Raw genomic sequence first — 23643 nt, 5'->3', positions numbered from 1 at the left:
GAAAAGTATACAGGGGAAACCCAAGCCCCAACCATCAACATGAACCATCTTCCCTCCGACCAGCTCTTAACCCCACCTTAGTGGTCATAAATGCCTAGCTCTTGGCTAGAGATTTGTCATCAGGGTGGGTGGGATTCCTACCTTCATGATGAAGAAGAACAGAATGATGACAAAGACACTGACTTTGGGATGGATCCAGACAGCAGATTTCCCTAGAACTTGTGGGTCTCCCATGTGCTTTGCCCAGGTGTAATTATCAAACAGGGAGCTGATTGCTTCCCTTGGCATCAACTGCAAGAAAAGAAGGCAAGGAATCAGTCAGTGATTCTTAAAAGATTAACTGGGTCAATGTTACACTCAGGATCCCCACCAAAGAGGAGAGAGGGTCCCCACATTTGAGTCTCTTTGGATATTTCTTTCTAAAATCTGAGGAGATAAACTTCCCCCATCTTAATCTGCTCAGAAAAGAGAGAGGGCTTCAGATGGAGGAGAATCTATTTAATCTCTCCAGTGTTCAAGGGGTTACATTTCCATGCCTAAACCCTCTAAGGGGGGGATGGGGAACCTTCCCCAGGTCTGTCTGAAGGCCAGTGTGGAGATTATTGTTCTCAGAGCAATCTTTCTTTCCATCCCAGGAGCAGTCAAACTCTTCCTAAAACGCTCTCTGCTTCCTGCTTGGGAAGGGGACACCTCTGAGTCCTTCCCATTTAGCATGGCTTGGGACCTGGGCAGATGGTTACACACGTTTCTTTCAGAATTACACATTTACTCCTTTATAACTACTTTTACCTCTCCAGCCATGAACTGCCCGAACCCTGGCGGGAAGGTCAACGTTGCTATCAAGAAGGTTATAACTCCTGGGTATACAAGGCGGCTGAAACAAGAAAGAAAAAAATTTAACAAAATGTAATGTGTTCTTTTCCTGCAGCCTTTTCTCCTCAGCTGTCACTATGTCCACTCATACAAATGGGGGTGGACTTGGGGAGTCAGTCAGTAATTTACATTGCTCTGTTCACTCCCTCTGAAGCACCAGGCACTGCCCACTGTCGGAAGACAGGATACTAGACAAGATGGACCATTGTTCTGCCTTGGTATAGCTGTTCTTATGTTCACAATGCTTGCTGAAGAGTCTACAACTAAGGTTCTAGAGCAGGGGTGGGCAATAATTTTTGATGGGGGGGCCAATCCAAGATTTTGGAAAGTGGTCAAGGACCGCACTCTTCCATGGTATTATGGAGGCAGTGTGGGGTCTGGGATGGAGGTTGGGTGCAGAAGGAAGCTTGGGGGTAAGGGACTGGGGTGCAGGAGGGAGAATAGAGTCTGGGAGGTGGTTGTGACCTGGGGCAGGGGACTGGCATGCAGGGCTTTGGGATGTGACCTAGAGTAGGAGAGGATTATGATCTCGGGCAGGAGATTGAGGTGTCAGATCTGGGAGGGGATATGGATGCATGTGGAGCTGAGGGGCAGGAGTGTGGAGCAGAGGGTTGGGGAAGGGAGGGCCTGGGGTGCCAGAAGCAGGTTCTGGCCAGGAGGCATACCAGCCAGCAGCCAAACCAGCCTGCCTGCCTGCAAAGCTAAAGGCTTGCAAAGCTTAAAACGTTTCTGCCTGCTCGGCCATGCGCTTGACTGAGTAACTGTGCAGGACTGAGTAACTGTTATTCAAACAGGCAGGTCCTATTGGCTAGTTTCTGTCCAGAAAGCAGCCAACGGGATTGTGCTAGGGGTGGAATGTGTGTCTGAATCTTTCCCCCTCCCTCCGGAATCATAAAGAGAAAGGCCCCGTAGCCACGTTTCTGAGCAGCATGCGGGACAAGCAGGGGAGCCTGCCTGCAGCTCCCTACTGCCTCTGTGGATCCCGTAACAAGGAGGGTGCTCTTCCCTCTGAATCAGCACTGATCCCAATGCTCCAGTATGGTGCTAAAGGGAATTGCATTGCTTGGCTGAGATGTAAAATTGAGATAGTGGAATCTTGCAGGGCACAAATACGATTTCAGTGCAAGATATTAATGTTATTCATCAAACTTTTCTGAGGTCTCTTCCAGCCTTAATGGTCTGTGGTTCTATGAATTCCTCCCAAGCAGCTTTTAGTATTAAATGCAGGTTACAGGGCTCAACACAGGAGGAAATGAGGGACATTCTATGGTCTGTGATATCTAGGAGGTTATACTAGGTGATCTAATGGTCTCTCCTGGCCTTAACTCTATACATTGATCTAAAAGTTGTTCACAAATATAAATTAAACTACTTGCTTCTCAGGCTCAGTTCTGCTTTTACACATACTTGGTTATAGATTAGATTGCACTGATGATACCCCAGCAAAAGGCTGCATAATGAATAAGAGAGAGAAGATTCTGCCTCCATGTCATTAATCCAGTTCTTCTGACGTTTAAAGGAAAATGTCACTATTTCCTTTTAACTTGGTTCTCCTGGGTGCAAATTGCAAGATGTTGAGGCCACTCAGCAACTCACAAAGCAAAACCCTCAAAAGTTGTAACAGGTAATACAAATATTTTATTTATTCTTTAAATGGACATTGTTTACTTACAGCCCACATGTTGCAAACAGACATTTCTTTCTCTGTGTTGGTAATAAAGATTTAGGATTTATTAGAGGTAAAAGATATTTCAAAATGCACACCTGCTGCTATGTAAAGCTCTTTGTTATCTTTCCTTTTTGTATGTCTTTCACTGTTTGCTCTCAGGGACACATTAATTGGGTTAACGTATGATGGTGTTTATTTGAGGGGTTTTTTTAAACTTTTCACTGGGATTTTTTTAAAGTGGGAACTTTTCTGTTTGCCCTAATTTTATAAGTGTGTTTTACGAAATTGGGTCAAATTTCAATTTGCACTTTCTCTTTGATATGTTTCAAACATAACTGGTGGCTCTTATGAAGAAATTATTGATTTTCTACACAAAGAACATTTCCCGTCTAACCAATGATATTTTCTCATCCTAATAAAAATTGGATGCTTCTGGCTTGTTAAGATGAAAGTTCAACTCAGAACAGATTTTTCTTCCTTTCAGATAAAAATGTCTTAACATGATTTAGACTAGCGGTCTCCAAACTTTCAAAGGTTGAGCCTCCCCTTGCCCTGTCCAGGCCCTTCTGTTCCCCTCTCTGGAGCCAGTAGCCGGGCTATGGCTCCTGGCAGTAGTAGAGAAGTGGACAGAGGTAAGGAGGCCCAGGCTGGGGCAGTAGCTGGGGGTGTGGCTGGGAGCAGGGCTGGAGCTGGGAACAGAGCTGTGGCCACTGGCAGAGGCTAAGGGAGGGTGGGGGCTGGAGCTGCAGCTGAGCGGGAGAGGGGTTGGAGGAGGGGAGTGGCAGCCAGGCCTGCAGCTAGGTGCAGAGCCATGCCAAGGCTGGGGATGGGGTCAGGGGATGGGGCCATAACTGGGGGGCAAGGTCACAGTAGAGCTGGGGATGTAGTGGGGCTGGGTTGCACTCTCTCCCTGCCCCCTGCGGGGGATGGCCTAGGCCTGCCACATCCCCCTGCATGTTCCTCTGTGCCCGCCTTGGAGGGATGCCCCTCTAATTCAGGAATGTCAGGAATGTCTGATTTAGACTCTTAAGCTACGTCTACACAGCAGAGTTATTTTGGAATAACGTTAGTTATTAACATAGTGCGCATCTAAACTACAAGCCGTTATTTCGAAATAATGGCGAGCTGGAGGACTTCTTACTCTGACTCATGGTAACTCTCTTTTCCCAAGGAATAAGGGAAGCCAGAGGAAGAGTGCTCTTCCTTCCTCTTCCTGCTGTGTAGACAGCACCAAAAGCCAAATTAAACTACTTCGACTTCAGCTACGCAATTGACATAGCTGAAGTTGCGTAGCTTAATTCAGTGTTAGTCCTGATGTGTAGATGTGCCTCTTGGGAGACGTTCTGATCCTCTTACTGATGTTGAGTAGCATGTCACTCAAAGGCATTGTCCAGTGTCAGGAAGGGTATCAGAATCTTGCCTCTAAGGGTACGTCTAGACTACATGCCTCTGTCGCCAGAGGCATGTAGATTAGGCTACCAGACATAGGAAAATGAAGCGGCGATTTAAATAATCGCCGCTTCATTTAAATTTACATGGCTGCCGCGCTGAGCTGACAAACAGCTGATCAGCTGTTTGTCGGCTCAGCGCTGTAGTCTGGATGCACGAGTGTCGACATCAAAGGCATTTGTCGACCACCCAGGTATGCCTCCTGGGATGAGGTATACCTGGGTGGTTGACAAATGCCTTTGATGTCGCCACCTGCGCGTCCAGACTACAGCGCTGAGCCGACAAACAGCTGATCAGCTGTTTGTCGGCTCAGCGCGGCAGCCATGTAAATTTAAATGACGCGGCGATTATTTAAATCGCCGCTTCATTTTCCTATGCCTGGTAGCCTAATCTACATGCCTCTGGCGACAGAGGCATGTAGTCTAGACGTACCCCCAGGCAGAGTACAATTGTTCTAGCACACTCACTATTTGGTGAGAAACTGGCTCAGAGCTGTACACCGTCGGACACACAGAACCACCTGGCGATTGAGGTAAACAAAAAAGGCTCCAAGGAATCCACAACAGACCCTAAAGGGGAGCAAATGAAATAAAACAACATGAAGCACAATACACAAAATGCTATTTATCCACCAGGGAATAAAGCGTAAATACATTTCACACATGGATGTTCACCTGGGCTTTTAAATGGCAACAACTGGGCAGAATCAAAGTGTGCACCTAAGGCTGCATCTCCCAGTCACGGCCACTTACTGCCTCACTGGGGCTCTTGATAAAGGGAGAGCAAATGTAGCTGAACCTCCTTCTCTCCCACCTTGTGTCGTAAACAATTCCCTGGCCAAAAGGGTATCCAGAACACGTGTCCGAAGGGGAGTTCAAGTCTTGTGTGGGACAGAAACCTCCCAAGGGTGTTCCAGTCTTTTGTCTGCTGCTTTCCAGCTTTTTTTTTTTTTTTTTTTTTTTTTTTTGAGGTGCCAACTGTTAGGGAGGCCTCCAAAGATTCTCCCTGCCCCCCTCTCCAACTGTCCCTGGAGAAACCCCACAATTAGTCGGTGTTCGGTGAGTGGCAGGGATCCAGTGTAAAGGAGGAGGTACTTCTTTTGCTCAACAGACAGTTAGTGAAATACAAGGCTTTCCTGAGGTTCCATTCAGCATCACCAATATGGAGGCCAACCATAGGACACATCACTGTAGCTCTGTGTACAAGTAACCGAATACCTGCTCAGACACCAGAGGGATGGAGAGTGTAAGACCCTACGACAGTATGACAGATCTAAGTGGGGGTGAAAGAGGGGATTCAGGTCAAGGTGGTGGACCAATCTGGCTAGAAGAATTGAGGAGTCAGATTGGACCAGGACATACAATCATACAGAATATACAGGGACTCTGGCTCTGATTCAGCAAAGTAATGCCAACACTCATTGGCTTAAAAATAATCATGTGCTTACATGCTTTGCTGAACTGAAACCTCAGTTCTTCATTATTCATCATCTAACCAAAAAGTGCAGCAGACTTTCTGTGCTAGCACTAGCCTCTTCTGATGAATGTAACCTGATAGAAAGGGCTGTATTTCATTCACCCAAAAAGAAGTTAAAAGAATGGGAACTTGTAAAAGGAAATACTGTTTTCACAGCACATAGTAAGCTGAGGAAATCATTGCCACAAGATATTGTGAAGGACTCACTTTTAATTGAATGCGTTTTCAAAATGGATTAATTTTTATTTTTTAAAAATATCTATAGAATTCTGTTTTTTAAATTTCCAATTCAATCATTCCAAATAATGTTTTTTAGTTCAAATGCCAACTACTCAACAGAGAAAGATGACCAAAAAACCAATGACTGAATATTTCACATACAGCATCTGTCCATAGTTTTCTAAAGCAGAAAAACTCTAATCAGGAAACGTTCATCAAAATGTTCATTTTTAAAAATAAGGCCATTTTTCAATTAAAAGATGTTTTGTTTTGAAAATGTTGACCAGCCTTTACCCATGAGAGAAATGTTTTTACAACCACACCTTTAACTAAGCTCTAAAATATTTTCTGGATATATCAACAAGGAAAATGTAATCTTTACTGCCAACCAAGCACTCAAAACTCATGAATCAGGCCCCAGAAATCTTAAGATTGGCTTAAAAATGACGAGATTTTTTTAAACAATAAAAAAGGAAGCTGTATATCTTGACCGTTAAGTGCTCTCTAAAAGTTCCAAAACTGAAGTGCTTTATTAAGCTTTTCTTTGAAATCACAATGGCTAGAAACTTACTTTATTTCAATCAAAACTGTCAGATAACTGTGCAATCAGATAATTTCAGGGCTGGTGTTTTAATAGAAGTGCCAAACAGCATGAAATGTGATAAAATCATGTGTTGTCTACATCAGGTGTTCTCAAATTTCATTGCCTCACTACCCACTTCTTACAACAGGAGCGGAGACCAAAATCTGAGCTGGTTTGAACCCTGCCACCGCTGGTGGTGATGGAGGCCCTTGAGCTTTGGCCTTGGGTGGTGGGGCTTGGACTTTGGCTTCCGCCCCTGGCTCCAGGAAGTCTAATGCCAGCCCTGGCTTTGGGGCCCCAACCCACAGTTTGAGAACCACTGATTTACACTATGTTTCTAACATTTGTTCATTTGCTGGTTTTAATAGAAAACAAATTCCCTGTATTGGACTCTAGGTGGCGCTGTCTTAATCTGAAGTGTATTTTCTGTGCTCTCTCCCCACCACTCTGGCACTTGCAGGGAGGGTGGACAGAGCTCCTCTTAGAACAGTGAAGGACTTGTATATGTACAAGCTCTGGAGACCAAAATCTGTTCACTTGCTGCCTGCACTTGTGTCTTCTTTGTGCAGCCTGGAAGAGAGGAAAGATGCTGGCTGGAAAGGAAAAGAGGGGGAGGCAGAAATTTGTTTGGGTGGGGGGAACACATTGCTAAAAGGACGGGGGATTGGAGATATGCAGCAATGAGCATATGTGATGTTCCAGGGGGGCACCTGGCTTCCCCCAGTGGAGGTCATGAGGCTGTTTAGAACAGTGGTGCAGAGAGAAGGGGACAGTTGGTTGAGCCCCAACTTCAGGTGAGAGGACAGTGACAGGATGGCAAGGGAGGGGGGCAGAGGAGGTTCAAGGCTGCCTTCTCCCCACCCCCTCCAGCTGACCTTGTGTGCCTGGATGTTAGGGGGCCATGGCCCATCGTGGCACCCCTATGGCTACGCCCCTGGTTCAAAAGGCAACTGCAGGAGCTGTCACAGTCCTACAGTTTCAAGTGAAGTGGCTTATTTCTCCTTGGCCACCCAAATGGACTAATTTATAGTGAGTAAATGAGTGGACTTTTGGAAGGCAGCCTTAGAAGCAAGAGAATAAATTGGAGGGGTGGAATTTTCAAACGTGTCTAAGGGTATGTCTACACAGCAGCCGCATCTACACACAAGAAGTTATTTCAATATAATGTCAAAATAATGTCAAGCTGGAAGACTTCTTACTCTGACTCCTGTCACCCTCATTCGGCAAGGAGTAAGGGAAGTTGAAGGAAGAGCGCTCTAACGCAGACTTCCTGCTGTGTAGATAGCGCCAAAAGCCGAAATAAGCTATTTCGACTTAAGCTATGCAATTGATGTAGCTCAAGTTGCGCAGCTTATTTAGACTTTAATCCTGCTGTGTAGACGTGCCCTAAGCAACTGTTAGTGGGACTTGTTTCCTAGCTCACTCTGAGTATGTCCACACTGAGCTGAAGGTGTAAAGATGATCTTGGGTAGACATATCAGAGCTGTTGCTCTGCAAATTGAGTGTTGCTGCAATGGCACAATTTATATGTGGGGGATGCTGAGAGCTGCTGAAGCAAACTGTAAACCCTGTTGATGGAAACCACGTGAACACCCCTACTTCCAGCACCAATGGGTATGAGCAATAGGAGAGGCTAACTGCCTACTGTCTCAGATGTGTACATACTCAAGCAGCTATTGCCTCCCACTGCTTGTGCCTGCAGTGACTCTGGTTTTAGTGTGCCAGTTCAGTCAGGCTATCTCTTCGCACAGGAAGAGACTTCTCCAGCTTGAAATGCAGACATACGGCTAGGTGCTTTGGAGAATCCCACGGCAGTGCTGTGTACCCTAGCATGGATTTGGGCATAGCCTCCTAAAAGAAGATGAAAATCCTGAATTGGATTTCTGCATTTTTTGAATGGGCTCTGGATTCAGACCCTGGGAACAGTTGAAGAACTGGGACTGGGTTTCCATGCCCACTCCAAAGTGGTGTGCTGCAATATGTCTAATGGCAAGCCTCCAGAAAGAGTGCAAAGCTCTAAGCAGACTGTCACTCCATTTTATGTGAAGATCTGCAACGGAGTCAGCTTGATGTCAATTTAGCACTGCAATTTGTTGAGTCCCTTTGGACTTACCCTATCACAGCAAAGGCTGGCAGCTCCTGAAGGTCAAAGGGGAAATCCATGCGAAAGTTAGTTCTGAACAGGGCCGTGATGGTGACTGTGTGAGAGAAGAGAGAGCAAGAGACGGGAAGGGGTAAAAAAGGGTGAGAGAGTCCAATCTGCATACTGAATGAGACAGGATATGTGGGGAAATAGCATGGGCTTTTGTCATTAAAGACTGCATGGCAATGCACTTGCCAAATTAAGGGTGTGCAGACAACTTTTGCTTGGGCATTTCCTGCACTTTGAGCGCTTCAGTTTGCACCATTAATGTTCTTTTAATTTGTGTGGAAATGGGGGGTAGGGGATTAATGGACATGATGTACTTCAATGTAACCCCAGTTTGTCCAAGCGTTCTGCTTGGGAATAGTTTCTTGTCCTGAGAAGTTAAATGGTCCCCCCCTTGCTGCTTGCTGTATCTCATCAGCCCCTGAAAAGACCATCTTCTCAGTGGTGTGCAGACATGTGGGGGCTCATCTCTGTCACAAACTGACAAGATGACCTCATGGGGACACAGCTGGGCTCCTCCATGGGAACTGCATTTGCAGAAGGAATTATCAGTCATAGAAATCAGAGAAGAAAGAGACCAATTAGGTCCCTTTTCTTCTACCAGCCCCTTCCTCTATCCTACTCCTCTGCCCTCACTGTTTTCCATTCTAGTTTTATATGACTCAAGTGATGGAGATTTCCACTTCTTCCCTTGGAGCCTCCTAGCCAAAAATGGGGAACCTATGGCCTGCAGACCAGATCCAGCCCCCGGCATACTTTGATCTGGCCTGCAGTGAGCCTTAGGGCTTCTCACTTGCATATGGCCCCTAAAACTGATTTTTCTGTGTGTCAGTGGCTCCTGACTGAAAACAAATTTCCCACCCCATCTATATTGGAAAGGCAGACTAGGCTGAAGGGCAGGGCTGAAGCAATGCGTCTAAAGGTTTCCAAAAAATCTGGTGCCATAAAAATGTAGAGCGGACAAATCCCAAGATATAAGCATATACCGCTGGTCTCTTGATCAAGCAAAAGAAATTGAGTGTACTATGTGGAAAGAGGGTAGAGGCAGGAAAATCAAATAAATGGTAATAATATGGGGAAGGGGAGGGACACTTTAGCTATTTACATATAAACTGGTCAAACAACATATGACCAAATTTAGAGAAATAACTTCTTGACACTGGAGCAATTGCTTCTTGAAACAGATATTTCTAGAGTATAATTGAAGAGAGGATATTCTCGGCTTACTCTCATAAACCATTGAGTTGCTAATTCAGGAAGTGACAGCGGCTGAGCCAATAAGTAATAATGAACCATATAATAATGCTCAAAATCCCAGAGTCAGGTAGGTACCAAAAACTGACACTAAACCTTTAGAAAAAGGAGATTTCAGTACAATGAGATGTTTAGTCAAAAGGCCCTGGAGTTGAAAGTAAAGTAGGTAAAAGAACCCCCAGGTGGAACGAATGCTATTTAAAGAAACAATAGTATTCTCAGAAGATATGTGCACCACTGAACAAAAAGACAACCGAAAAGGTCAGGTGTAAATGAATATAGCTACAGGCAAGGCCTGAGAGCCTATTTGAGCCAAACAAAAATCCTTAAAAATTTGGAAATCTGACCCTAGTGACACCAAAAAATAGGAGCACAAATTACATCAGGCATTAAGTGTGAGGGAAATTAGAAGAACTAAAATGGAGTTTGATGAGCTAACAGCTGAAGGTATAAAAACAAATAAGTATATGGGAAGCAGAAAACTAGAGAAAAAAATGGGTCCTCTGGATCACCCATAGGAGTGAAAGGGTGAAATTAAGGAAGATAAGGACTTGGCTGAGAAGGTAAGTGATTTCTTTGCATCTGTCTTTGCTGTTGAGAATGTTGGGGAGATTCTGACCCGTACCTGCTCATGCCTAGCATTAGAGATGATGTCTTGGAGACTGAGGGGTCAGAGAAGAAGTGCTGGGAGCAAACCTGTAATTTCAAAGGCAATACATCTCCAGGCCCAGATGGTTACATCCCAGAGTTCTGAAAGTGGATGAGTTGTTAATAAATAATACACATTCTCTCATTAACAACACTTCTTCAGAAGAAGTAGCAAATGTACCTGTTGTGATGTTACACACTGTATTTATAGGAATATGCTTATGAATATTACATAATTGGAATATGTTTTATATGAGACACTTCATGGGAGATATCATTAGAAAGGTTATGATTTACTGAATGTGCTTATCCTCTTTGAAGCTGAAATTAGGAATATTGACTCTATATTTATTATCAATGTGTTCATGTTGGGAAAAGCCTATCACCATCCCATCAGGTACAACAATGAAGAAACCAGACACAGAACTAATGCTCCATTAGCAACTGTCAACGGACTGGGGGAGAACTTGTAAGTGTGAGGATCAGCCTGTAAGAAATTGCTACTGGCTCTGCAACAATCTGTGACCATGTCACCTGATGCTGGAATTCATCTTGGAATCTGTACTTTTCCACAAGAAGGGAAAGGGGGGATCAGGTTTGGGAGACAATGGATTCCTGCCTTAGGCAAATCCTATTTAAGGATGGAGAGTGAGGTAATCTAGGTCATCAGTTCTCCCCTGGGGCCCCTCCCAAGATGACTGCTGGAAACATCTAAGGCTGAAGAGGGGAAAAGACTGGAACCAGGCTGGAAGGATGTCCACTCTGTGCAGAAATTATTATAACCACATTTAGGGTGAGAACTTATATGTAACAAATTCCCCTAGTGTACTCAGCTTAGCTTGCTATTCTGTTTTATTTTACTTCGTAACTTACTTTGTTCTGTGTGCTATCTCTTATGTCCACATCTGTTTGGAATTACACACAGCATAAGACATCTTTATCCGGAGAAGGGCAGTGTATTGAGGATTTGTCCCTCACTGTATTGTCTGCGGTCTGTATGACAAGCAGAGGAGAATGGCCCTTCCCTATGTCTGTGCTGGGACAGGCTGGAGAATCATGTTCAGCAAGACAGGATTGCAGGGTGCCTGGGCTATTACAGGTCAAGCAGGCTCAGTGTTTTAAATAAGGCTCTTGGGGTGTTCTTGGGAATACAGCCCACTGAGCTTTAGCTCCATCCCTGATAAATTGGTCGAAATCAGAATTAAAAACATTAACAAAGTTTATAATCTAATAGGTTGTAACCCACATGGATTCTAAAAAGGCATGCCATGCCTCATTGTTCTTTTAAAAATCTTAAAAGTAGGGGCCAGTTGACCTGGTTACAAGACTGAAAGCAAATAGTAGGAATAAATGGCTAATTTTATCATAGCTAAAGGTTAACAGTAGGGACCTCAAGGTTCTGTGCAGATTAATATATTAATGACCTGAAAAAGTGGGTGATTAATGAAGAAGCTAATTCTGAGTAGATGACAGAATTATTTGGGTTTGTCGGGACAAAGAGGACCAAAAGAGAACTTGTAGGAACTTCAGAGAGACCTAAAAATGCTAGGGGAACATGAGCAACATGGTGGCAAATTTCAGTGCTGAGGAATACAAAGTAACACAATGGCTACATCTACACTGGCCCCTTTTCCGGAAGGGGCATGTAAACTTCACTAGTCGTCATAGGAAAATCCGCGGGGGATTTAAATATCCCCCGCGGCATTTAAATAAAAATGTCCGCCGCTTTTTTCCGGCTTTTAAAAAAGCCGGAAAAGAGCGTCTAGACTGGCCCCGATCCTCCGGAAAAAGTGCCCTTTTCCGGAGGGTCTTATTCCTACTTCAAAGTTCCTACTTTGAAGTAGGAATAAGACCCTCCGGAAAAGGGCACTTTTTCCGGAGGATCGGGGCCAGTCTAGACGCTCTTTTCCGGCTTTTTTAAAAGCCGGAAAAAAGCGGCGGACATTTTTATTTAAATGCCGCGGGGGATATTTAAATCCCCCGCGGATTTTCCTATGACGACTAGTGAAGTTTACATGCCCCTTCCGGAAAAGGGGCCAGTGTAGACGTAGCCAATGTGTTTGTGGTGGGGAGGGAAGGGGGGGTTAAAATAATTCACTGCGATTCTAAATTAACTATCAATTCAGGAAGGGAACCAAGGTATCATAGCCGGCAATGGCTACCATTCCTCAATGTGGTGCTGCAATAAAAAATGCAAACAAGAAGCTAGAATGCATAAGATAGAGAATGGTGTGGAGAAAATTGTAACGCCTTGATAGAAATCATGTATGGAGCTATCTGGATACCATGTGCATCTCTGAAGGAAGTTGCAGCAGAGAAGAGCAATCAGAATGATCAAAGGCCTGGAAAAACTTGTGTAAAGAAAGAATGAAAATATTGGGATTGTTATCTTAGAAAGGAAACAAATAATAAGGGACATGATAAAAGTCTGTACAATAAGAACTGGTCTAGAAATGGCAGAGCAAAAATTTCTATGCTCCTTGCCACTTAACACAACAATAAGAGGATACTCAGTGACATTCAAAGGTGGGAAATTCAGAGCTACCAGAGGAAATGCATTCCTGCCGAACGTGGGATTGCGCTGTGGAAATGACTGTCCCAGGAAGTTGTTGCAGCCAAGCATTTAGCAAGATTCAGTCAGAGATTGGGCATCCCTATGGGTAATAAGAGTATCCAGGGTTAGCCTAGTCAATGACAGTAAAAATTGGAAGGGATGTTGAACCTTATACTTCAAGCCCCAATTTAATCTCGAATTACTAGGGCCGAGGATGGGCCTAATAAGGGTGCAGATCTGCATACTGCATACTGCAGGGCTCTTACACCTTCTGCTAAAGCAGTTGGTCCTGGCTACTATCAGAGATGGGACACTGAACCACATGGACCATGCACAGTTTAACTGCTACTCAACTTTAGGAAATGTTTTCCTCATATCAAGCTGCTTAATCTCTCTTGTCACCATTACTGCAGTCTCTGAACCATTCCTCTTTTTCTCCCTGTACCTGTAAGGATAAGGCCTTTTTTCTGTAGCCATACTGGAAGGCCTAAAGCAGGAGTGAGAAACCTCAGGACTGGGGGCTGGATGTGGCCCTTGGCTTGCCTGGATCCGGCCCCCGAAGCTCACCCCCCCCCCCAGCATTGGGGAGCCTATGCTGGTGCTCCAGCTCCCCTGTTCCCCCCTCCGCCCCCGGGGCTGGAGCACACACAATCTACTAGGCTGCCCCCCAGGGTCTGGTGTGCAAGGGGAATGTGGGAAGTGTCTTTCTCTTTCTCAGCCGCGGGCCACAGTGAAGGTTTTTTTCCCATTTCTCACTTGTGTGCGGCCCCTGACTGATTTTTCCCCAGGTCAGTGGTCCCCAACCCAGAAAAGGTTCCCGATCCCAGCCTAAAGTCTAAGCCTTTCATCTGCAGCCATATTGAAAGAACAACAGCCATTACTTGAAAAGCAAGAAGTCACATACTCACATTCCATCTAAATTGCATTACAATACAGGCAGTCCCCGAGTTACGCGGATCCGACTTATGTCGGATCCGCAGTTACGAACGGGGATTTCTCACCCCGGAGGACTCGAGCGGCGGGACGCCTGGTCCCGCCGCCCGCCTTCTCCAGGGCGAGAAAAGCTGCTCCCTGTCTCCCTGGTCTGCTGGCGGAGCCAGCAGACCAGGGAGATGGGAGCAAAGCGGTGGAGCACCGGGGGCTGGACCCGCGGCCGCTTCCAGATCAGCTGGAAGCGGCGCGGGTCCGGCCGGGTGCTCCGCCGCTCTGTTCAGCGTCTCCCTGGTCTGCAGACCAGGGAGATGCTGAACAGAGCGGCGGAGCACCCGGCCGGACCCGCGCCGCTTCCAGCTGATCTGGAAGCGGCCGCAGGTCCGGCCCCGGTGCTCCACTGCTTTGTTCAGTGTCTCCCTGGTCTGCAGACCAGGGAGACGCTGAACAGAGCGGCGGAGCACCCGGCCGGACCCGCGCCGCTTCCAGCTGATCTGGAAGCGGCCGCAGGTCCGGCCCCCGGTGCTCCACTGCTTTGTTCAGTGTCTCCCTGGTCTGCAGACCAGGGAGACGCTGAACAGAGCGGCGGAGCACCCGGCCGGACCCACGCCGCCTCCAGCTGATCTGGAAGCGGCTGCGGGTCCGGCCCCGGTGCTCCGCTGCTTTGTTCAGTGTCTCTCTGGTCTGCAGACCAGGGAGACACTGAACAAAGCGGCGGAGCACCTGGCTGGACCCGCGCTGCTTTCAGATCAGCTGGAAGCAGCGCGGGTCTGGTCCCAGGGAGACGCTGGGACCAGGGAGACGCTGAGCAGAGCGGCGGAGAACCCGGGCCGGACCCGCAGCGCTTTCAGCTGATCTGGAAGCTGCGGGTCCGCCCGGGTCCTCCGCGGCTTTGCTCAGTGTCTCCCTGGTCTGCAGACCAGGGAGACGCTGAGCAAAGTCGCGGAGGACCCGGGCCGGACCGCGGCGCTGATCTGGAAGCGCCACGGTTCGGCTCGGGTCCTCCACAGCTTTGCTCCACGTCTCCCTGGTCTGCTGGGGGGGGGGGAACGCAGCTAGTGCCCCCCCAGCAGACCAGGGAGACGTGGAGCAAAGCCGGGGGCCTGTGGTAGAGCAGGTGGGGCACTGCCGGTTGGTCCCGCAGCACCGCTCCTTGGCGCTACTGGACCAACCCGGCAGCACCCCAGCTGCTCTGCCCCAGGCGTCCTGATTCAGCTGCTGATCAGTTTCGGCAGTGGCTGAATCAGGATGCCTGGGGCAGAGCAGCTGGGGTGCTGCTGGGTTGGTCCAGTAGCTCCGAGGAGCGGCCGCGCTACCGGACCAAGCCAGCAGCACCCGAGCTGCTCTGCCCCAGGCGTCCCAAAGTCAGCCACTGCTGAAACTGACCAGCGCTGACTACAGGAAGCCTGAGGCAGAGTTGCTCTGCCCTGGGCTTCCTGGAATCAGCTGCTGATCAGTTTCAGCAGCAGCTGACTTGGGGACACCTGGTGTTCTTACCTTGAATCTGTATGTAAGTGGAACTGGTGTCCAGATTCAGCGGCTGTTGAAACTGATCAGTTTCAGCAGCGGCTGATGCCAGTTCCGACTTACATACAGATTCAACTTAAGAACAAACCTACAGTCCCTATCTTGTACGTAACCCGGGGACTGCCTGTAGTGTTTTACCAGGCTGTTAAGGAGACCCTGCCCTAAAAGCACCTAATATCACCAGATAAAGAAACAGATGTCAAGATGGTTAAAATTAGTTTGACAGCATTTTGTCTGGCAAGAAATCACTTATCAATAGTACGGGTTGTGAAATCCTCATTTTATTACTATAGCCCTCACTTTCCTATTGTTTGTTTGTATGATCTCAGTCTGGTTTTTAACTATTTTTATCTGCTGTATAATTAATTTTGATAGATGTAAATCAATTAAGATGGTGGGATATAATTGATAAGGGAATTACATTACAATATTATTGGGTTAGTTAGTAAAGTTTTAGTAAAATAATTGGTTAAGGTCTAGCTAAATGGGACTAAAGTTTCGCTATATAAACTGAGGCCCAAGAAGGAGACCAGCAAGAAAGGAAAAGAAAGAACAGTAAGAAGAAAAGACCTGGAAGAACTCACCTCCAAGACACAGCCTAAGATCAGAGCTGCCAAGAATTCTCTGCAACACTGTGACATGCAGCAACTGAAATCCAGACAAGACTGACCTTGCCCTGATTTGGAGTGGTGAGCATGGCACTGTCTGCTTAGCATGTGTATTCTGCTTGCTTGGTCATTGTTAATAAATAGAGTAAGGGTATTACTGTGTAAGGCTCTTTCACTGGTAAAAGGTCCTGCAAACCTGTAGCAAGTTAAACCTTGAACCCTAGAAATTGGTTTCAGAGGGGTAGCCGAGTTACACGGCAGGCTTTTGCCAGCAGAGAGTATGCTAATGAAGCGCTCATTAGCATTTGTCATGCTCTCATTTGCATATTCTCTGCCAATGCTTTTTGCACAAGAGGTTTTTGCGCAAAAACAAGCAGTGTAGACAAGTCCATTTTGCGCAAAAAATACCCCTTTTGTGTAAGATCCTTATGCCTGAAAAAATGAGTACTTCATTAGCATACTCTCTATCAGCAAAAGCCTGCAGTGAAGACATAGCCTCACAGGAAAAACTTAAAAAACAACAAATAGTCTAGTAGCACTTTAAAGACTAACAAAACATGTAGATGGTATCATGAGCTTTTGTGGGCATCTGAAGAAGGGGGCTGTTCCCACATTTTGTTAATCTTTAAAGTTCTACCAGACTATTTGTCGTTTTTTAAGTTTTTGCTAGGAATTGGGTAAGGAATTGGGTATTTAAATCAATAGGGTTACATCTTGAGCCCTAGGAACTGAGTAAAGGTGTGCACCCCTAGAGTGTGGAAGTGACAGAGAATTTCTTGTGGGTAACACATCATCCTGAACAAGCCTCCACCTCTGTGGTGTTTATATGTCTGCATGAGAAATGTATTTACCTTCTTCTGCTACCTGTAGAGTTATTTTGTCCTTTTTCATCATTATTAGTTTGCTCTTTTAATCTTTGTTCATAAATCAGTCATGGGCAGCTGGTTTGGGCTGGGGGAGGCAAGCTCTCCACCCTGCCCCTCAGCTCCACCCCGTCTGCCCAGGCCATGCCCACATCACGGAGAGGGCGGACCGTGTGCCGCCCACCTTCCCTGGAGCATGGGAAGGGAGGGGGGTGTGCAGCTTGAGCCTCTCTGGCCCCAAAGCCCTGGGGAGGGAGGAGCGCATGCACCCAAGCCTCCCTGGGGCTATGTTGCAACAACACGCTGCCCCCAGAATGCCTACAGCAGGTGTTCTGGGGCACAGTGTGGTTGGGGCCATGCCTGGAGGCTTTCCACAGCATACCAGCCACCCATGAAACCAGTCCTGCCAGCTCCTAAGCAGTTGGTTATTGCACTTGTCTGAATTCCCTCCAATTTGTTACCTTTCTGCTTGACAAGTATGCAACCAGAGCACAGCATTCCTAGTGTGCAGCTGCAAATACTGTCATCTGCTTGCTCTGGGCAGGCTTGTCTCTGTGTATGCAGCCCTACTGTATACTGAGTACTGGTGAATTCTCACTTCAGGAATCCTCCCAGTTCTCTGGGACTCATGTATCCTAATGGTGATTTTTTTGGGAAACCCCAGATACACCTAGGACTGGGAGGAATGAGGGATTAGCCAGTCTGTGAAATGGGCTTGCCATTCTCCCCCTTCCTTCCTTCTGTCTGTCATATATGCAAGGAAGAGAATGGAGAAAACGTCACATCCCCACTGCCTTTCTCTGTTTTGGGGGAAGCTGGAGATGAAGTAGATAATAGAGGCCTGGGCACCAGACACAGAGTTCATGGTTATGGCCTTACCTGCATCCTTGTTCCACACGGCGAGCACTCGAAAGATGAAGGCACTGAATGTGGCCGCAAAGAAACCACGCCAGTAATTGCGCACAGCAAAGTAGGTGGAAGTGACCTCAATGCTGAAGAGAACCCCTAGAAGACACAGAGATGTTATCACCTGGACATATACCTGGAAATCTCTCCAGAACTTCTAATATCACGTCCAGCCCACTGCTCTCCTCAAGTTTGGGTCAAAAAGAGTTTGCAAAGGAGCCAGAGTTAAAAGGATTACAAAAGTAAGATGGCTGGATGGATCTCTTTCTGTGTGTGTGTGTGGGGAGAGGGCGGGGGGGACATACCAGGAACTGAGTGCGGGTGAGGCTGAAGCTAAAGGGAATGGTCATTGAATTGGGGGTCAGGGATAGAGGCACCCCAAGGAAAGGCAGAAGAAGAGGAACAGCCACTTGCCTCCAAGTGGTGTCCCAAAGCAGCAGCCAACCCCCACAGCACAGCCCACAGTCAGGACATCAGTGTAATAATACGGCTGCTACTGGTGGAAGAGATAGAAGAGAGACAGACAGACAGACACAGAAAACAAGAGGAAAGAAAAAGGAGCATGAGTGACAAAATTAGAACCAAGTGTCATAGCTTGTCACCAACCCATTGTGTGTGTGTGTGTGTGTGTGTATGTGTGTGTGTCCTTTCTGGCCACATCCAAAATATCCAAAGGGACTGATATAAAATGAGGACTGGAATAGACAGAGGCACTAGTCAAGTGATGAGGGAACAATCTCAGCTTTCTCTAAAGTACATGCCATTATGGTTGTAAAAAAATGCCCTAGCTGGGAATTCTGTGTTGTGGGGACTCACAGCAGCCACTTCACTGTGATTGCTGGTGTGGTGTCAGTAGAGGCCCCATACGCAGACCAGTGGGAGCTAAGTCCTTCTATCTCCAGTTGCCTGTCTGAAGATAGGGGTGATATTGTTGAGTGTGGGTGAGCAATAAACAGCCTGCAGGCCAGACATGGTTCACCAGGGTTAGCTCCTGGTGGCCAGGCACTTTATTTACCTGAATGTCTGCAGGTATGGTTGCTTGCAGCTCCCATTGGCCATAGTTCACCATTCCTAGCCAGTGATAGTTGCATATGGCCATGTCTGTGAATGGTCAGGTAAATAAAAGCTAACCCTGGTGAACCGTGGACCATTCATTGGCTCATGGACCACTCATTGCCCACCCAAGGTGTAGTGATTGGGGAGGCCTCAATTTGCTCAGAGAGGAGCGCTGGTGGGTCACACACCAGCACAACAACCACTCTTGCACGGATGGTCCTTGACACTCCAAGAAGGCCGTAGGCCATATCTATAGTACAGGGATACACCCAAGTGGAGAAGTGCCTATGGACCCATCTAGATGTAATCTTGCCTTGTGTGAACAGCTGAAATCCACTGCTTAAAAATTAGGAGAGGAGGAACACACCATTCCTTGGAAACATATATATTAAACAGGAAATGACCTCAGAACAGATCCTTCCAAACAGGAAATATCATTAAACATATCTCTGGACTGTACAATCGCATAAGGAGATAGATAGACAAGAAATGACCTCTACCTGCTACAGTAACAGAAAAAGGAAGCTAAATCTTGCTTATGGGTAAAAAGCCAATATAAAAACATGACATCTGGATATCTCTGCATTTATTTGTCCCATCCCCCGAGGTTGGGGGGCCTAATGGGTTCATGAGTCTGGCAGGAGGTTTCTCTCACTGCTGCTATCACCCCTGCACACTTCAGCAATGTCTGTGTTGTGCATGCCCATCTGAGATAAGCAGTGAGGGGTCCACAATCAGAGCAGACACAATGGTTGTGTCTTTCGCACCTTTTGTGAGTCTATCTGCTCTACAGATGGAGTTTGGGGGGCAAGTAGGCCCTGGGAAGGGACTCCCCTGTGGTGTATTTGTCTTTGTAATTGCTATGTGCAATTCCTGTTTGCTCTGTGCTGCACTTCTGCTGTGTGCTGGGATGGCTGCCATTTTTGTAAGGGAGAGTTTCTGCAGCCTTTTGCAAAGAAGAAACACACACCGGACTGTCCCATGGAGAGGTCACTTCCAGCTGTTTTTGCTTTGCTTTCTGTTATCCTTCCCTCCTCAAAAACCATTCCTGTGAGAAGCACTGGCCTCCCCCCGGTACAGCTGCCCCCGACCTGCGATGCAAACGGTTCCGGAGATAGTGTTGCAAGTTGGGGGCATTGTAACTCGAGTCCGCATTTACAACAGGCATCGTATGCCATCATAAATGTGGGGCCGAGGACGTAAGTCGGGGGATTTCGGCCCCTTCCGCACTTATGGAAAAGGTCGTAAGTGTGGGGGGTCATAATTCAGGCCATCGCAAAGCGCAGGCCTCCTGTATTGTCACTGTGGCAGCCGGCCCCTTCCAGCAGGCAAAGTGGCCAACACGGGGCATGCTCCAAACACTACACTCACTTTCTGTGTGAGCAATGAAGGATTCTTTACTAGGGTTTGGAGACAAGAAAGGGTGCAAGCATGCTAGGTGCTAGCCTCAGACATGTATATTAACTGATGGGATAGCCCTGTAGAGAAGAATTGAGTGGGTTAAAGTGAAGTGGGGTAGTCCATTTCTTCCTCTCCTCTGATAAACACAGAGGCTGTGTCTAGACTGGCATGATTTTCCGCAAATGCTTTTAACGGAAAAGTTTTCCGTTAAAAGCATTTGCAGAAAAGAGCGTCTAGATTGGCATGGACGCTTTTCCGCAAAAGTACTTTTTGCGGAAAAGCGTCCATGCCAATCTAGACGTGGTTTTGCGCAAGAAAGCCCCGATTGCCATTTTTGTGATCGGGGCTTTTTTGCGCAAAACAATACCGCATTGTCTACACTGGCCCTCTTGCGCAAAAGCATTTGCACAAGAGGGCTTTTGCCTGAACAGGAGCAGCACAGCATTTCCACAAGAACACTGACAATCTTACATGAGATCGTCAGTGTTCTTGCGGAAATTCAAGCGTCCAGTGTAGACAGCTGGCAAGTTTTTCCGCAAAAGCAGTTGCTTTTGTGGAAAAACTTGCCAGTCTAGACGCAGCCAGAGGGAGCTCTCCCCCCACCCTGGGTAAGTAGTGCTGCTCCACAGCTCATCCTGCTCCTTCGCTGGTGTTCTGCTTTTCCACCCCCAGGGTATGTCTACACTACCCTCCTAGTTCGAACTACCTAGGAAACGAGGTGCACCCTAGTCCGAACTACCTAGTTCGAGCCCCGTGTAGCCGCGCTACACGGGGTTCGAAGCAGCGGGGATTTAAAAATGGCGGCTCCCCGCTTATGCTAATGAAGCCTGGGAAATTCAAATCCCGGGCTTCATTAGCAAGTGCGGTATGCCTACATTACCCCGCTAGTTCGAACTAGCGGGGTAGTGTAGACATACCCCCCGCTACTTCTCTAGTCCAAACTCTTCTTGGAGGTAAATAAGTATTGCCCTGCAGACCCCACTGGCCTACTGTCTGGTGAGGGTCCCTTTGCACTGTCCTCTTGTCACCCAAACAGCAAGAGTCTTCTGCCTCCTGTCTGTAGAGGGCTCCTTCTGTGTGGTACAGCTGGCCCTCAGCCAGTCACAGTCTGCTTCTCTGCTGGATGCCTGGCTCTTATCCAGCCTACTGCTTGCAGCTCTCAGGCTGTCTGCTATCTCTGAAGCCAACCTCAAGCTGGCTCTGGCTTGCTGCTCCATTCTCACACATGCACACCTATGTGACTCTCTCTGAGCATGATCCCTGGCCCTCTGGAGGTCAGGTCTGTTATCTGTCTACTAAGCATTCAGGACCCTTCTATTGGCTAGATCACGGGTGGGCCATACTCTGTGTGTAGCTCACCAGGGTTAGCCTCAGCAGGCTGCCAGTACTTCATTTACCTGCACCTCTACAGGTACGGCCACTTGCAGCTCCCATTGCCAGCAGATCAGTGGTCAATGGGAGCTGTTGCCACCACACATCTTGGTCTGCGCCATTTCCTGCAACACCCATTGGCTGGGAATGGCTAACCATGGCAAACAGGAACTGCAAGCAGCTGCACAGGCAAATAAAGCACCGGTAACCCACCAGGGGCTAACCCTGGCGAACCACATCCAGCCAGTGGGCTGGTTACTGCCCACCACTGGGTTAGATGCTAACCTGGATGCCTTTTGTTTATGGCAAACCATAATGAAACAAGCGTTTTCTGCTGGCCTGAGCCAAGACAAGACTGCAGTTTCTATTTGCACTTGCTCACTCCAGCTAGAGACAGGAAGTGAAGTATTTGCCTCAAGAAAATAACACAGTTTTAACAACCAAACTCTGAATTCCCTCCAAAGCACTGTGCATACAGTGTCTGAGTGATCAGAGTGCCTTGCCGGTGGGGTGGGTTCAGGATTAATCAAAAGGGAAACAATATATGACAAATGATCTATGTATTAGTTTCCTTCCTTGACTGGAGGATGTTGCACCTTGTGTACTGTTGCCCTGAGCCCTGGCCCATCTTGCTGAAGGATAGCTGTATCTCTGTCATATGTGGTATTTGAGAGAGAGGATCTGACTGAAAGACACCAGGGAGAAGCAGAGATGTGAGGGATTAACACTTTATTCTCTAGCCATGTTTCAGTGTATCTAGTCTATATTACATCAAAGTGGGGCATCCAGGAGCAGCAGGAAAGGAGAGGGGGTGCTACTTTGTTCTCCTCCCAGAGTCACAGTCCAGGAGGGTTGGCCACAAGAAAATCCCCTGGTGGCCACATGTGGCCATGGAGGCCGCATTTGAGAAACGCTGCCCTAGCTTACTGATAGAGAATTAATTTTGCACACTAAAAATCTAACTCCTTGTTCATGAGTATTATCACTTGCTGCCCATGCATGATGTCACTTCCTGCCACCAGGGCTTCTGGGTCCTTCCCCTGTGTGGCAGAAGGTGGTTTTAGTGATTTTGTAGGCAGACCTACCTTTGTAGGTTTGGCCTGATATGTCGAGACTAAATAGGCTCAGAGATTAATGATGAAGATCCTTCTGCCCAAATGTTACTTCCTCTGTGGCATTTTTTTCCCCACAATCCACCTCCCCTCCCTCCCTCGCCTTTTATCTTCCACGATTACATGGAAAAAGAAATAACATTTTGCCACAGAACGGAAAGGAGTAAGCCTGTGCAGAACTTGTTTTCATGCAGGAGATACACAGTGAGAGGTTGAGGTGGTATATACAAAACATTGTATATAAGAGTACACTTGCCTCCGAGAGGAGCCCCGAAGCAACATCCAACTCCAACCGCGCAAGCCGCCACCAGGAGTTCGAGCTGTCTGTACACATTCTGGAACAGAGAGCCCAGCCAGAGAAGGGCATGCCAGGGTTAGAGGGAGCACAGCCACAGGGTTAGTCCCCACATCCTCCAAAATGAAGCAACAGCCAGCAGCAGATGCAGCCGTCTCTGCTATGGTGAGCCAGGCTCTATATACTGCCAGTCTTAGTATAGAAAGCTGGTCTCTAATATGGAGATCTGATCCTTCTGTAGTTATCTTATATTACACAGCCAGTCTCCGCAAGAAGCCAGTCTGCACAAAGCTATATCTATTACAGTGGACCAGTCTCTGTGTAGCAGCATATATAGTTAGCCTCTAGGGACATTGCCAGTCTTATAAACAGCTCATCACTATAATGATTTTTACTGCAAAGGCTGTTTTTACAGCAGGCATATAGACCACTCCTATGATTAGCAGTACTCTGTGCATGCACGTTCTAAGACAAACTGGTCTTTATGCAAAGCTACTTGGCAAGTCTCTATGCATGATGGGCTATGTCTATACTACCAGGTTATTTCCAAATAAGTTATGTCAAAATAATAACTCCTGAAATAACTATTTCAAAATAAGCTTATTCCTCTTCACAAGTAAGAGTTATTATTTTGAAATAACAAGCCCCTTATTTCAAAATAACAAGCTTGGTAGTGTGGACGTTCACCTTGTTATTTCAA

The 23643-nt window shown here is 47.1% G+C and overlaps 1 protein-coding gene across 4 annotated transcripts in view; it reads right to left on the bottom strand.

Annotated features, from left to right (window-relative positions):
• Positions 1-23643, bottom strand: part of CLCN1 (chloride voltage-gated channel 1) — a 113982-nt gene that overhangs the window by 19579 nt on the left and 70760 nt on the right. For all 4 annotated transcript variants that reach the window (XM_075903385.1, XM_075903377.1, XM_075903391.1 and 1 more), the window contains 6 exons: positions 18123-18201; positions 17682-17807; positions 8383-8467; positions 4459-4560; positions 790-874; positions 142-291 (listed from right to left, as the gene is read on the bottom strand). In XM_075903385.1, the coding sequence (XP_075759500.1) occupies positions 142-291; positions 790-874; positions 4459-4560; positions 8383-8467; positions 17682-17807; positions 18123-18201 (627 nt within the window). The remainder of the gene's footprint in view (positions 1-141; positions 292-789; positions 875-4458; positions 4561-8382; positions 8468-17681; positions 17808-18122; positions 18202-23643) is intronic.

The sequence above is a fragment of the Pelodiscus sinensis genome, chromosome 1 (assembly GCF_049634645.1).
Source record: "Pelodiscus sinensis isolate JC-2024 chromosome 1, ASM4963464v1, whole genome shotgun sequence".
Taxonomy (NCBI): domain Eukaryota; kingdom Metazoa; phylum Chordata; order Testudines; family Trionychidae; genus Pelodiscus; species Pelodiscus sinensis.
Note: the sequence above shows the minus strand (reverse complement) of the source record. Positions and strands in the feature narration are given on the sequence as shown.